Source organism: Nuphar pumila, chromosome 13 (assembly GCF_984573655.1).
Source record: "Nuphar pumila chromosome 13, dmNupPumi1.hap1.1, whole genome shotgun sequence".
In the NCBI taxonomy this organism is placed as follows: Eukaryota; Viridiplantae; Streptophyta; class Magnoliopsida; order Nymphaeales; family Nymphaeaceae; genus Nuphar; species Nuphar pumila.
The window spans coordinates 72,014,205-72,029,748 of NC_143261.1; the positions used below are offsets into that span (position 1 = coordinate 72,014,205).

The 15,544-nt window shown below is 33.0% G+C and overlaps 1 protein-coding gene across 1 annotated transcript; it reads left to right on the forward strand.

The window, feature by feature from the left end:
* The first annotated feature begins 14,140 nt into the window (after positions 1-14,140).
* On the forward strand, positions 14,141-14,905 carry LOC149818679 (uncharacterized). Its single transcript, XM_089986276.1, has 2 exons — positions 14,141-14,388; positions 14,485-14,905. Exons 1-2 carry the CDS (start codon positions 14,141-14,143, stop codon positions 14,903-14,905), a joined length of 669 nt encoding a protein of 222 aa, XP_089842402.1.
* Positions 14,906-15,544: the final 639 nt, after the last annotated feature.

Consider the following 15,544-nt stretch of genomic DNA (forward strand, 5'->3'; position numbering starts at 1 on the left):
CCCCTTTTTTGGGAAGCGTGCTTCCCTTTAATGGGGAACGTGTTTCCCTTTAATGGGGGACACACTTCCCTTTAATGGGGGTCACGCTTCCCCCCTCGCTTCTCCTACGCTTCTCCTATTTTTTTCATTTTTTTTGTATTTTTTATTTTTATTTTTTTCACTTCCCCCTCGCTTCCGAGACGCTTCCTAGGTCGCTTCCGAGACACTTTCCGAATCGCTCCTAAGTGGTCCCACGCTTCCCCGCTTCCTAAAAATTTGAAAGTGCCTCGCTTCCCGCTCCCGCTTCCCGTATCGCTTCCCGCTCCCGCTTCCTCAACTGGCAACCATGCTCCAAACATCATTTTTTTCATTGAAAACACATGATCCAGGTTTGAATTTCTCATAAATCAACCATGCAAAAAAAATACCAGAAGAGCAGAAAAACCCATTAAACATGTATCATTAAGCACTTACCCAATTATATATAGGGGAATGAAAACCTACCCAATAGAAAACGTTTCAAACCTACCCAATAAAAAACATTTATTGAATTTTTGTTTTGTTTTTTTATATTTTGACCTTACAGATGTAATCTATGCACTTGTTTTTATAGGAATAAGTTCTTGGAACATTTGATTCTGATAAATGGATATGTTTTTAAAACCATTTCTTTCAGAACCTCCACCCGCCTTGGCCCTATAGGAATAAGGGTACTTGACTTTTGGGGGGCAATTGCTTCCTTAACACACCTGTAAGGTCAAAATTTTGAAACACACTGAAAATCTGATAAATGTTTATTATTGGGTAGGTTTTCATTTTCTTATATATATATATATATATATATATATATGAGAATGCAAATTGTGCTTCCCCTTTTTTCATTAGTTCCCTTCAAAATATAGTTTTAGGTGTTTTATGATAGATCTCAACAGTTAGATGTGTTTATCATTGCTTATTAATTAAGAAGCAAACATTGTTTTAAATTGATTTGATGTAAAAATGTGAATATTTTATTATTAAATTTTAGTACAATATCAACCACTGATTTTTCACCTCTTTGAAATACATATATGAACATAAAGATGCTTAAGCAAAAATATGTTTTCTATTGAATAAATAATGATAAATGCATCTATAGATTCAGATCTAGCATAAGCTACCTTAAAGTATGATTTTTGGAGGGTCTTAACATTAACGAAATAAGGAGAAGCACAATCCCCATTCTCTCTCTCTCTCTATATATATATATATATGTGTGTGTGTGTGTGTGTGTGTGTGTGTGTGTGTGTGTGTTTAACATATATTTTAGAGGAAAAATTATGGTATTGTATGACAAATTTGACGTGTTTTCCCAAATTTCCTACAAATTTTGAAATTTGCCCGATGTTCAATTTCATAGATTCCCAACCTTTTTAGGACCTTTTTACCTTTAACATGAGTAGATCTCTTAATTTTTGTGCGTTACATCGCAATGCTCTTCCGATTTCACTAAATCTCACTAAAAATGAAATTTACATGATATTTTTGCAGAAATAATGAATTGCACACAATATATGATGCAAAAATAACTACTTTACATCCCAACAAACTAGATTTGCATAATGAATGCACGCATCTTCTCTGCTTTGTAACCCCCATACAAAATTCCACCTCGCTTCTTTTGTAACCCCATGCAGAATTATGGATTGTGACATTGCTTACGAAAATCCCTTGTGAATTTTGACAAAAGTTTTGCGCTTGCGGTTGCGAAAGTCTACTTTTGATGCAGAATTCATGAGAAGTTTGCAGAATTCATGGACTTTCATGTGTTGTCGACTTTAAGCAATGTGAGATTCTGTTTTAGCGTACAAATTACATGTATATATAGGCAATTAGAGCACAAATTTTGTCAAGAGTTTTGCGTTGATGGCTAAGAAATTCCTAAAATATTCATGAAATTTTTGAAAGGTTTGCAAAAATCACAAAGTTTCCCATGAGATGATGTAAAATTCTTTTTCAGTGTGATAATTTTGTGCATTAAAAGTAACATTTCATTTTTTAAAACCTTTTATGCGCAACATAGGGCTATTTTCACCTAACCTAGTGTTCTTGTAGTCCCCAAACCACTTTCTCTCAAACAAAAATTTTTGGTGACTATTTTCGGTGAATATTTCCAGCAAAACATTTGGAGAAAATTCACATAATTCAATTTTCAATTCTAATACATTTCAAACTGAGAATTTCTTTGTTGTTGCACAATTCAATCTTCAAATCAAACACACTTGAAAATAAGAATTTTCTGGTTATATACAAAATTCAAACTTTATTTTAACAATCATATGTTATATATACAATTTAATCTTCAATTCAAACACATTTCAAACTTCAATTAAACAAAGTGTTACCTGTTATATACACAATTCAATATTCAATTAAAACATATTTCAAACTTCATTTCAACAAAGTGCCACTTGTTATATATACAATTCAATCTTGAATTCAAATACATTTTAAACTTTATTTCAACATAACCACCTGTTATATATACAATTCAATCTTCATTTTACACATTTCAAATTAAATTTAACAAAGTGTCACCTGTTATGTACACAATTCAATCTTTAATTCAAACTTCATTTTAACAAAGTGCATCTTGTTATATACACAATTCAATCTTCAATTCAAAGATATTTTAAACTTCATTTAAACACAATCACTTGTTATATATACAATTCAATCTTTATTTCAAACATATTTCAAACTTTAATTCAACAAAGTGCCACCTATTGTATACACAATTCAATCTTTATTTCAAACATATTTCAAACACACATTAAACACACAAGCACATATAATTCAAACTTGTTAAATAATTAAATTACAACTTTATTTACAATAATATACATAACAAAGTTTAATGTTGTTTCTGTTTTATAAAACAGTAAAAAGATATGTAATAACAAGTTATATTGCTTAAGGCGCAATAGTAACTCCTTGTTGACCTTATTCATGCTTTTGATAAGGCCAACTTCACTTTGCAACATAGTGTTCATTGCTTTAAACAACTCCCTTAACCTGCCAACTTCTTCCTTTAAATGGGTCACTTATACATCTGCTTCGGTAGCACTTTTTCTTGCATGCTTCAGACTCTTTGCTTTAACTTACTCCTCCATGGATGAGCTTCTGATGTCTTTTTTATTGTCATACGAGTCTTCAAGTTCGAATTCAAACAACATCGGGTAATCTTTTTTTTAGCTTTATATATGCCATGGACAATTTTACTCACTATACTAGAGAAACATAGTGGTTGCTGAATAAAATGATATTGTAGAACCACTCGACTGGCTAGTTGATGCTCAACTTCATTCAACTTCATTCATGTTATTTAACCAAATATTCTTTCTCGCGAGGCCCTTCACTCCACAATTACATTTTGTTTATCCTCATCTACCACGTCTACATAAAGCTACCATGTTACCTATGATAAAATTTTATTCATGGTTGGTCCTATATCACATTATAGCCCAAAACATAAGAAATTGTTTCAAGAATACTTACATGTGTCGTGGTCATCTTGTGCAATTTTGCATGCAGGCTTCCCTATTGATATGAGGATCCAACCCTCTTCGATCAATCCTACCCTCATCATTGTGTGACTGTCTCCACATTGTAATACGAGAAAATTCAGAAAAGATATCACATCTCAGAGGCCTTCCAATGGATATGTGCTCCCATATCCAAACCTGATCAATACATGGATTAATACAAACTAACACATAATATAGTACATCAACAATTTCTATATAATGTTTAAATATAAATCAAAAGTTAAGAAAAAATGAATACCTCAAACAATATCAACATTTCAATGATGTTTTTTTTGTCATTATGGTGTGATCTTCAAGAATTTTTAGAAATGCATCTGATCCAGCTAAACTTTCACATTCTCTGTCAGTGTTCATAATCATAAGTATGCTCAGAATTAGTGCATGTGGGATGTTGGACCTTCTGAATCTTCTCCACGTCGATTATGCATACACAAATCAATACAACATTTTAAAAATTGAAATACAATATTCAATCTACTTGTTTGTAACCTAAAAGTATGCTTACACACACACACACAAATAGAAAAAAGTACCTTTAGATAAGCATTAGACATTATTGGCCACTACAACTTCTTCCTTGGAGCATGCACTATCTTTGATTCCTAGAGAAGAGAAACCTCCTATGAACTCTCCAGTCCAACCTCCACTTCCTACAAACCCTGAACAACTACCTCAACTTTCAATTTTTAGTTAAAGAAGGTTCACATGTAATTAACAATGAGAAGGTTGTGACGTCTGCAATTGTGTGACGAGAAGCTATTGAGCTCGTTAATCACATAGATTTATGAAGCTAGAGTCTTGCACAATATATGTTTATGAAGTTCAGACACACATTTGTGAACATACATCTTGACCTTAAACAAGTTTTTAGTTAAAGGAGGTTTGCATGATGTATGTGTGAATGTCTTGATATTTACACACTCTAATATGAGAATATCATCTAATTTGAAGGTTAATGACCTGAACAAGCATCCTAAAGTTAGCAAACTCTGACATGCATGAATGTCCTAAAGTTTGTGCAGTTCATTAACCTTTCAATGATTGGATGATGTTCCTGTGTGAATATAAAAAAATTGCAGAATTTGATGTAAGAACATCATTAAGAACCTATCAATAAATTCATATATTCAGACATAATATAAAGTATCATGTATCTATTATTTAAATCATTTAGAACCTATGATTTACATTTCTTTAAATACATATGATCATAAACTTTCTATAACATTCATACATTCAAATATACTACAAACTGCTGCCAATACATTCATACAACTTGGCCAAGACTTTCAAGTAACTTTCAATAATAATAAAGAATCATCATCATTACAACAATACAAGTAACTTCTAATAAATTCAAACATATCAATCACAATATAAAGAAGGTAATATATTTATAAAATATTTAATATTTATTTAGGAATAAAAGTACACAACAATTCAATTCAAAAAGTTCTACATTTTTTTAATCATAGGCCTCTGACTTGTTCTTTGCTTTTTTTTTGGAAGAAAAAGGTAATGCCATAGTTGGTTGTGTTTTTTTTTTCACCTGTAGATTCACTATCGTGGTTGGTTGTGTTTTTTTGGCCTCAATTTACATTGTCTTCTTCTTCAGTTCAATGTAGAATGTGACCATCAACGTCATAACCAAACTGTTCTACAAAATGATAAACCTCAAACTCAACATTAATCCTACATAATATGATAGCAAACTAAAGATTATTGAACAACAATTCATACTAGATTGCAGTGTGGTACCAATGGAATTGTATAGCCTGATTTTTTTTGCTTTCATGTTCATCTCCAAATGAACCCAATATTGATTGTCCCAGTTGATAGGGATTAAGATCTGCAATATAAGCACAAATCATATGTAGTGTAAATGTAAGTATTTTTATAATAAAGAACCAATATTTTGTAAAAAGAAATCACAAGTTATGGTTCTCCAAGAAAGAACGAGCCCAAAATCACATTTTGGAATTGTCAAATCATTTGTTATAAACAATAACGTTAATCAGTTAGTTTATGTAACTTGGGGAAAAAATATGACTATCGCTATTGGGACTCACCAAGAACCATATGTTAAAGTAAATGGTCTTCGATAATTTCTTTTCTGTTGCCTTCTCTCGTATATGGATACATTCAATTATGATAATGCATCTTTCTATATGCTATATCATCAACATTTGTGATACATTCATGTTAGATTTAAATCAATTTTTTTACAAACCTAACAAACATACAAACATGTTAATACTTACATTACTGCTCAGCAATGTCTTCATGCTAAAATCATACTTGTGCTTGTATTATTTTGGCTGGTTGTGATCATAGTCAATTGCAATTTAATATAAACATGTACATGTACTACAAATAAATATATAAACACGACTTTTTTTTCTATATATCTTAACTCAATTGATTATTTTTTTGTAGTTGGTGCTTGATTGTAGCCTTTCTTCTATCACATTTCTTTTTATTTGATGTATCTATATTGCCAAAGACCTAAGATATACATATAAAACACAAGAGCAGCAAATTCAACATCTCTCAATAAAGACATTGGTGTAGTTCCTTAAAAAGCTCTCGATAAATACATAAAAGCAATTCATTTAAGAATTCTTAATAAATACACACAAACACACACACATTTAGCAACAAGAAGTATTCAAACAAAATGTTACATGTGCTTTCGCTTGTTGTGGCCAATCTCACCACATATATTGCACTTGTATAGAACAATATCCTTTGGTAGACTAAAATAAGAGTGGCTAGAGGATTGTGTGGGACATTATCCGCTATTAGCAAAAATGAGAATGTATGATATTTAGCTATATACGAATCAACTTTTAAGTATTTGCTGCAGTAATCAATTTTCAATTTCTCTTCATTGTATGATAATCCACTAAAGGAGAACTTATTCAACCATGTTTCATTAGTAAAAAAATAATTCTCAATAAATGCTCATATAGCTTATACAACATACCAAGGATTCAACTTTTCAATTATCATTTATGTATCATTTGCATCCTCTATTAATTATCTCATGTCATATATGCCTTGATCCTTTCGTATACTTTCAGAGTCACTCTCATCCGACATAGTATAGGCATTATCGTCATCTGATTATATGTTGTCTACATGATCATTGGTACCACTAATCGGTTATTTGAATGTACAAACTAAATCACAAGGCTGATTAACTATAAAAATAACACCCATATCTCAAGCATAAATTACACAATCTAACAACTTGTACCTAGTTATGTAATCCCACATTGAATGATGGATGTTATTCGCATTATTACAAGAGACGTTAATAGAACTGGTTTATTGATGTAGCTACACATTCTCTGCACACATTTGTTGATCATGTACAACATTAATTGTTGGTGCAAGTTGTTCATTGCTTGCATGTATGACATTTACATCCCTAATTGGTTGGAGCAACTGCATGCCCTCTGCATGCATATTACAAACATTAATATTGTCAATTATTTCATGCCCTCCATCCTTAACAGATATTCCCCAGAATAAATACACTGCTTCTTGTAAGTTACTTCCAACTGCTTCTTGTTTAACTTTGTCATGTAGTATAATGGAAACATTTAAGTAAACATCATTATTACATAACATAGAGTCTACATTATTGTCATCCAGAACGAGTATACACACTTTTTAGCTTTTTATGTCTACAAAATAACTATATTGGAAGCTTAGATACTAGGCATATTCAGTTTTATGAGACATCAAAGACAAATTCTTTAACTGTTTATATCAACCACATAATGTATCACACATCAAATGAAAATATCATGTAAGAAAGGCTATCCATATTGCATTTATACATTCAATTAACACAATTACCTACACTAACCATGATTGTTGTCTTACACTAAAAACCAATCACTTCAACATTAACCCAATTACCTCAATTGAATGTTTTTGCACAGCCAACCCTAACCCTATTATCCCAAAACAAAACAATCAAATATTAAATAAACGACAAGCAAACAAACATAAATCATCTAGAACAATAACTAAACACAATTACTAAAGACATATATATAGTAACATGTAATGTCAAACACGTAAAGTATTCGATGCTATGTCGAACCATCGCATGCCACTGATTGTAAGCATGATCGTGGTGTGCATTATATATGTGCTTTTGGCATATTTAGCAATGGTTTTGGACCACTGCTAAATGTCAAAAACTCAAATTTTGTTGTACATGTGTACGACTCAAGTGTGATGAAAACCCATTTAATGATATAGGTTTTTGTATATATAACCCTAAATGCATGTGTCAAATATTACATAAAACAGAAATAAACAAACACAAATATTACACGACCAACAAATATATATACAAAACAACCTTAAGAATGCAAGAAAACATATGGAACTCACTTCTGATGAGAAACTTAATAAAAAATCAGCCGCGTTTGGGTTTTAAAGAAAAAGGGGTTAGGGTTCTAAAGAAAAAAGGGTTATGGTTTTAATAAGAAACAATGAAACACAATGACTCTATATACAAATTAGTAAACATGTGAAAGCAAGGAGATTCTCAATACATGTTTGTGAAAGTTGTGACACACATTTGCAGATATACGTTTCAAATTTTTAGCGAAAAGAGGTTTGCATGGTATCCATGCGAAGGTTGTGACGTTCACAAATGTGTGATGTCATTGACCTGTTATCAATCAATAAGAACATTCACAATAGAGATTGGTGAATGTATGTCTTGATTTTAAGTGACTTTTTAGTTAAAGGAATTTTGCATGATTTTTGTGTGAATGTCAAGATTGCCGCAAATGTATATAACGAACCTTCCAAACCAGAACTTTTAAATTCTACATGGTTCATATAGGATTTATGAACCTCAAAAGATGCACACATTTGATATCAGAATCTCCTTTATTGGGATTCAACTTAGCCAAGTTCGCTTGTGTAGAGGATTTTGGCAAATTGTGAGGCATTTTTAAAATTGTATAATTTTGAAAGGACAATACAATCATTTTTCATTTTTTAATTAGGTCTAAAAGTTAGAATTAAAGTGAGGGTAGGGGAATTTACATGTATGGAGTTGGTTGAGTATATGATTGTTGTTGGCATATACTGGATCCAATGTGTACATAAATAGGCTTGAATGGGGTTTAATTCGGTACAATTCCATAGCTAGTTTCTATTTAAAAGACGTCTTGATGAAAAAAATTGAGTTATATTAGGATTTTTTACATTAGGAATCATCATAAAGAAAACTAATTGGATTAATATTAGTAATGTTTGTGTAAGGCTAGGTGGTAATCGGGCCCAAGTGAGATTTGTTAGATTTGGGTTTGATAAAATTGCTTTTCATGAATTGATTTGGTTGTCTATTGGGCTGGATATGAAATGGGTGTGGATATAAACTGGGATCCAGTGTAAAATGATCCTTGTTTGATATGGGTTTAGTGGATAAGCGGTCCAAGTCCAGGCCAGTTCTAATACAGTATGAAAATGGGTCGGGTACAAATAGGTTTGAGTTTCCTTATCCAATAATTGTTGATCTTTTTCTTAATGTGTCCAAATTTTAGACCTAAGTTGGCCCTATCAAAGTCAGGTCAGGTGAGGTCTAATCGGTTGACTTGGGTTTAGACATACCTGACCCAATTACACCCCTAGTTTGTAGGGTATTCACTTAGTAGAAAGAAATGGACCTTTTGATGAAAATATTATGGAGCTTTATGTCTCGATTGGGTGGCTATTGTGCTAAACTATGTCACAGGAACACCCATTTTCGCCGCGTGTTCTGGTTGGCATGACCAGACATGCTATAACACACTAATATAACATTATGTTAATATTCATAAATGATCTTTAATGATTTTTAAATAATATTTTAATAAAAGTATACTTTTGTGTATTAACATATAAAATAATTGTTTAATTACTGATTAAAATTTTAAAATTTGTATCCTTGTGTCCTACTTCTCGAAAAGTTATCAAACTTGTTCGTGTCACGTACCAGTATCTTTGTGACAGGTTTTGAATATTATTTGTAATAGTGGCTGCTACCAATACCAACTTGTTTTAAATATCATTTGTAGTAACCCTGCTACAATCAACTCCCTCGCTGCTGTTAGTTCTGCCACTAGTCCCAACAATGAAAGAGGGAGAGAGAGAGAGAGTATGGTTAAAGCGAGATGAAATCAGACACATCCTTAGAGCCCAATTTTAAGTAATAGTCCAAATTGGTAGTAGTAGAGATCACCCGCTACAACCAATAACAAGTTTGTAGACCAAGTACTTAATAGCATAACATAACCAAGAAGTCCTTTATAGCACCACAACAGAAAAAACAAATGTCTATCATTATTATCATCAAATGCTTAAATACGGCATTTTGTGTTTAGAAAATGATTGTATTGTACGATAAAAATGACATGTTTATCAAGATGCCTCACAATTTTTGAAATCCACCCCATGTCCAAATTTGTAAATGTTTGACTTCTTTTTTGCATGAGCGAACTTCCTAAAGTTCATGTGATATGTTAGTATGTTCTTTGGGTATCACAAACTCTCACTAAAAGGTAGATTTACATGTTTTTTGTGTAACTCACGAAATTCATATAACCAAATCTGCGAACTTGCTATAATTGAAATATGTTGAAACTTCATAAATATTTTACTAAATTTACATATATACTACGGACTTCTTATAACTGAATCTTGTCGAAACTTTGTAAATATTTCACTCAATTCGCATATATAGTACAAAGTTCGTATAACCAAATTTGCAAACTTTCTATAACTGAAACATGTCATAACTTTGCAAATATTTCATTAAATTCACATATATAGCATAAAGTTCATATAGAATCGTGTGAATCTCCTTTAAGTAACTGATCCTCAAGGAGATCTGCAAATATATGGTGATCTGCACATATAACACATTGCGAAGTTTCAAAAAGTTCACACTCTAAAACGACTATCGCAAATAAGGTACTTACTTTACAAATAAGTTCATTGCTAATATGCATATTTTTTGACATTTTTTTGTATTTTCAGAAATATCATAAATAATGAAGATGAATAAAACGCAAATTTTTATCTTTTGAGGAGTTTTGTATGATCATTAAATGCAACCCTTTGATTGTTTAAAAAATGATTGTCTGCAACCCAAGGCTATTTTCACATAAACTAGAGTTTTTTTTATGGTCCCTAACCAGTGATCCTCAACGTGCTCCCCCCCTTGACAATAATTTTTGGCCACTATTATTGGTGACTTTTTTCGGTGAGTTATCAACTATTGTTCATCATCGAGCTTTTTCAGAATCATCCACAATGGTTTTTTTGGGTAAGCACATGTTTAATAATTAAAGCAGTTCTTTTTAAAATTAGTGGCTTAAATAAGTTATTTTTTTAAACATTGGCATGAGTTAGTTATTTTGTAAAAGAATTGCATGGTTTTTAAGTTATCTTTCCATGTTCAATAGCCTACTAGATTTTTTTTATTGATGAAAGCATTTTTCTGTAAGTGTTCATTTGTCTAACTAGTTCCTTAATGATCCATATGCCTATGTTCTCCAATGTGGTTGTTTATATGTTGTGTACCTTGTATTGTAAACATGATTAGAGAATATTGTTTGTTTATTTTTTTGTTACTTAATAATTTGAGTTTTTGCATTGTCAATAGGCTATTCTTTTTGTTTTTGCAATATTTTTGTAATAGCCTATGTCATGTCTTTGTTGCTCGCCTATTTACCTATATTTCCCATTTTATTATTGTAGAAAATTTTGAATTTGTTTATTATAATATGACGATAGAAGAGTATCTCGGAGGGTTCCATGCCCATATCATTTGTTGGTGTTGGAACATAGCAGAAAATGCTAAAGAAGAAAAATGCTTACCTGGATTGTACTTTCTACTATGAAGTATGGAGTAGGGTTAACATGTAAGTAGAGACGAAGCCTGCGTCGTGGTCAAAAGCCTGGGTGTTTGATATTTTTCACAAAAAATATAGCATCATTAATTAAAAACCCAGAAATTTGTACTCAAACAAGAAGCAATATCTAACACCTTCAATGTTGACCAAACAACATCTAACATTTACAAAAAAGGTGGAGAGGTTTGTCGTCACAATCATGTCTCTCATTCTGAAAGCATCTGAGGGAAGAGAGACTCAATGATAAAGAAGTTTGACTCATTAGCTCACTCTGAGGTTGTTGCTAACCTCAATGCTCAGATAGAGAAAGCAGGAGACGCTGCCACCTGCAGTGGTGAGATAAAGAATAGGGATAAAGGATCCTATATAAAGTTGAAGGAGGTACCTCAGCATGGGGAGGATGCAAACTTTAAGGTTGAGGTTAATGTGGAGAATCCTGAGAAAGTAGAGGTGAGTGAGGGTCCTTTGGCTGAATCGGATGCTCAACCAAAAGTTGAGGCTATAATAGAGAGTGCACATGAGGATACTCAAGAGGATGTGGAGAGATCAAAGAAGCATCCTTAAGAGGTGGAGGTTGATGTCTGGATAAATGAGCATTGGACATAAGGAGTCCGAGGAAGAGGTCACAGGAGGAAACAAAGTCTAGTGCTCGTAGGATAACTAGTTTGATTTATGTAGTTTAATGTATAAAATTCTATATGTGTGTGTGGTGATGCATGTATGTAAGATAACTATGTTTACATTCAGTATTGCAATTCATTGATTAATTTGAGGTATATGTTTGCAACATATTTATATGATAACTAGTTTGAATATATACTTTCATTAATTTTTCATATATGTGTGTGTGAAGTATGTTTGTAAGATAACTATATTTAGTATTGCAATTCATTGATTAATTTAAGGTATATATTTATAACATATTTATAGGATAATTAATTTCAATATATGCATTCATTAATTTATCATATATATGTGCATGTGAAGTATGTTTTTAGGATAGCTAGTTTGAATACATACATCCATTAATTTGTCATATATATATATATATATATATATATATATATATATATATATATATATATATATATATATATATATATATGTGTGTGTGTGTGTGTGTGTGTGTGTGTGTGTGTGTGTCAATCATGTTTTTAGGATAACTAGTTTGAATCATTGTAATTAACTAATTATATTTGTGTTTGTGTAATTCAATGATTAATTTGATTGATTCCTGCCAAATGAATTGTGATTGCAAGATCCACAACGCGAAGATTCATAGGATCCAACAAGCTGCATGCACTGGTTCTATTGGTTCAAAGTATTAGATAGTGTAGTATACGTGTTTTGTATTTACAGTTTGGATCCGGATCCGGATCCAAACTATTTGTATATACTGGCATACTTGTAAATAACCCCAGCTTATCAGGGTTATCGTAAATGTTATGTATTAGGGCTTTTGCCTATATACTAATGAAACAGGTCACGATTTCTAATAATCAGAAATTGTGACTCATTGCAGCCTCTCTCTCTTTCTTCTCTTAGTTTCTCGTTTGCAGGCTCTGGAGAAAACTCACATGGTATCAGAGCACGTCTGATCCAAGGGCTAAAATTCTTCCTTCCTCGGTGTGGCTGCTGCAACACGATCACGAGCCCAGATCTTCCTTAATCTTTTCATCTACTAGAATATGAGCCCCAGGTACTTCTTCCTTCAATCTCTTCTAACCCAAAATCAGTTTCACGATATTTTCTTAGCCTCACCCACTTCTTCACTTCTTCCTTCATTCTGTTCACGATATTTTTTTTTTAGCCCCACCCACTTCTTCACTTCTTCCTTCATTCTGTTCTAACCCAAATCAGTTTCACGATACCACTTCTTCCTTCATTCTGACGATACTTTCCCAAATCAGTTTCACGATACCACTTCTTCCTTCATTCAGTTTCATGTTATTTTCCCAAATCAGTTTCACGATACTTCTTCACTTCTTCCTTCATTCTGTTCTAACCCAAATCAGTTTCACGATACCACTTCTTCCTTCATTCTGACGATACTTTCCCAAATCAGTTTCACGATACCACTTCTTCGATTTTTCGATTTCTTTGCTTTCACATATTTGGGTTTTATCGGCTGCTCACTGATCTGTACATCAGCGATATTCCTTTTATTTTTGCTTTATTATTGTTGTGTGCAATTTTTATATATTTTTCAAAAAAAAAAAGGAAGGCAAAGTCTTAGCTTATTTTATCAAATCAGATTAGACTTGATAATCCGGGTATCAGTTCTGATAATCAGATTCACGCTGAATTCTCAGCTATCTACTGTTTAAAAAAAATTTTGTTGCATTTATATACTGATTGCACACGCCAATAATATTCTTTTTCTTGTTCTAAGTCATGGAGTCGTCTTCTTCTCAAACTTTTCTCTCATCCAACTTTCTTGGCCAACTCATTTATGAAAAACTTACCAATTCCAATTTCTTGATCTGGAAGAGACAAATTCTTCAATTCATTAAAAGTCAAGGTCTTTCTGGATATTTAAATGGATCAATTTCAACCCCTCCAGAATTTATCATACAAGAAACTAAGGATGGAAACGAGGCTGATTCTATACAATGAATACCAAATCCCCAATATGAAAATTGGATGAAGCGTGATCGAGTTGCAGTTGCTTTCCTTATCTCCACTATCTCTCAAGAAGTATTGGTGGGGATTCCAGATGAGTGCTCAGCAAAAGAATTATGGGACCGGCTAGTGAAGACATATTCTCAGATTTTAGAGGCTAGAAATTCCTTTCTTCAGCGTGAATTTCAACTCCTCACTAAAGGTTCTATATCTATCATGGAATACTTGAACAAGGTCAAGAACATAAGCGATCAACTAGCTGTTGTCGGGTATGAAGTGACAGACAAAGATAAAGTCAGGCAAACCTTGAATGGATTAGGATCAGAATTCCATGTTCTTTTGACCTCATTGTTATGTCTGCCCAGCTTACCATCGTTTGAAGACTTGCAAGCGAAACTCCTTCAATATGAGATGACCTTAAAGGGGATGTCACATGACACTGGTGGACAGGTTCTTGCTACTAGTGTTTCCTTTGGCCAGGGACGCGGTGATAGTCATTTTAGTGCAGACAGAGGACGAGGTACTCCAGGGGGGCGTGAGTTACTACCCACCCTGAATGCCTCTCCTTATAATCTGAAAAACGTGCCCACCTGTTATCTATGTAACAAGCGAGGTCACGTCAAAGCCAACTGTTGGCACAATCCACAGAACAAAGGAAAGTTCCAAAAGGGTGAGAGCTCGTCAGGACGAAAGGAGAACCCTTCAAAGTTTGGTGACGATGTGAAAGAGCTTCTTTTGGCTGCATTGTCTGAACTTGATCTGAAACACGATGATAAAGGAGTCTAGTACATTGATTTAGGGGCAGCTACTCATGTCACAGGTAGTGCGGGTAAATTCTCTACTCTAACTCCTTATTTTGGAAAAAGTAACATTGTCACTGAAGACGGGTCACACCACCCCATCACTCACATTGGAAATGTTTCTATCCCCTTGCCCAAATCCCCACTTCATCTTTCCAATGTTCTTCATGCCCCAAATATTACAAAAAATATTGTTTTTGTTTCTAAGCTTGTTGATCATACCAATTCTTCTGTTGAATTTACTATGTCTTTTGTTTATGTCAAGGATCTACAAACGAAGAAGACGTTCGCTAGAGGGGAATGCCGGGGAAATATGTATGTCTTCCAGGAGGACCCTTCTACTTGTGTTCGACCTACCTTGAAGTCATCTCCTCAGTCTATGTTGTCAATGCATATCCATGTGTTCAATTTGCAATCTTCAAATAAATGTAATAAGCCTGATTTTTGGCATTTGCGTCTTGGTCATTATGGTCGAGTCTTCGTTGAGCGACTCGTATCTGATGGTCTTATTCCTGAGTCTGGCCTGATTCCTAGACTAGATAATAAAATGTGTTCAAGTTGTCAAATATGTAAGAGGCATGTTCTTCCTTTTCATTCAATAAATGAGAGAGCTTCAAGGCCTTTT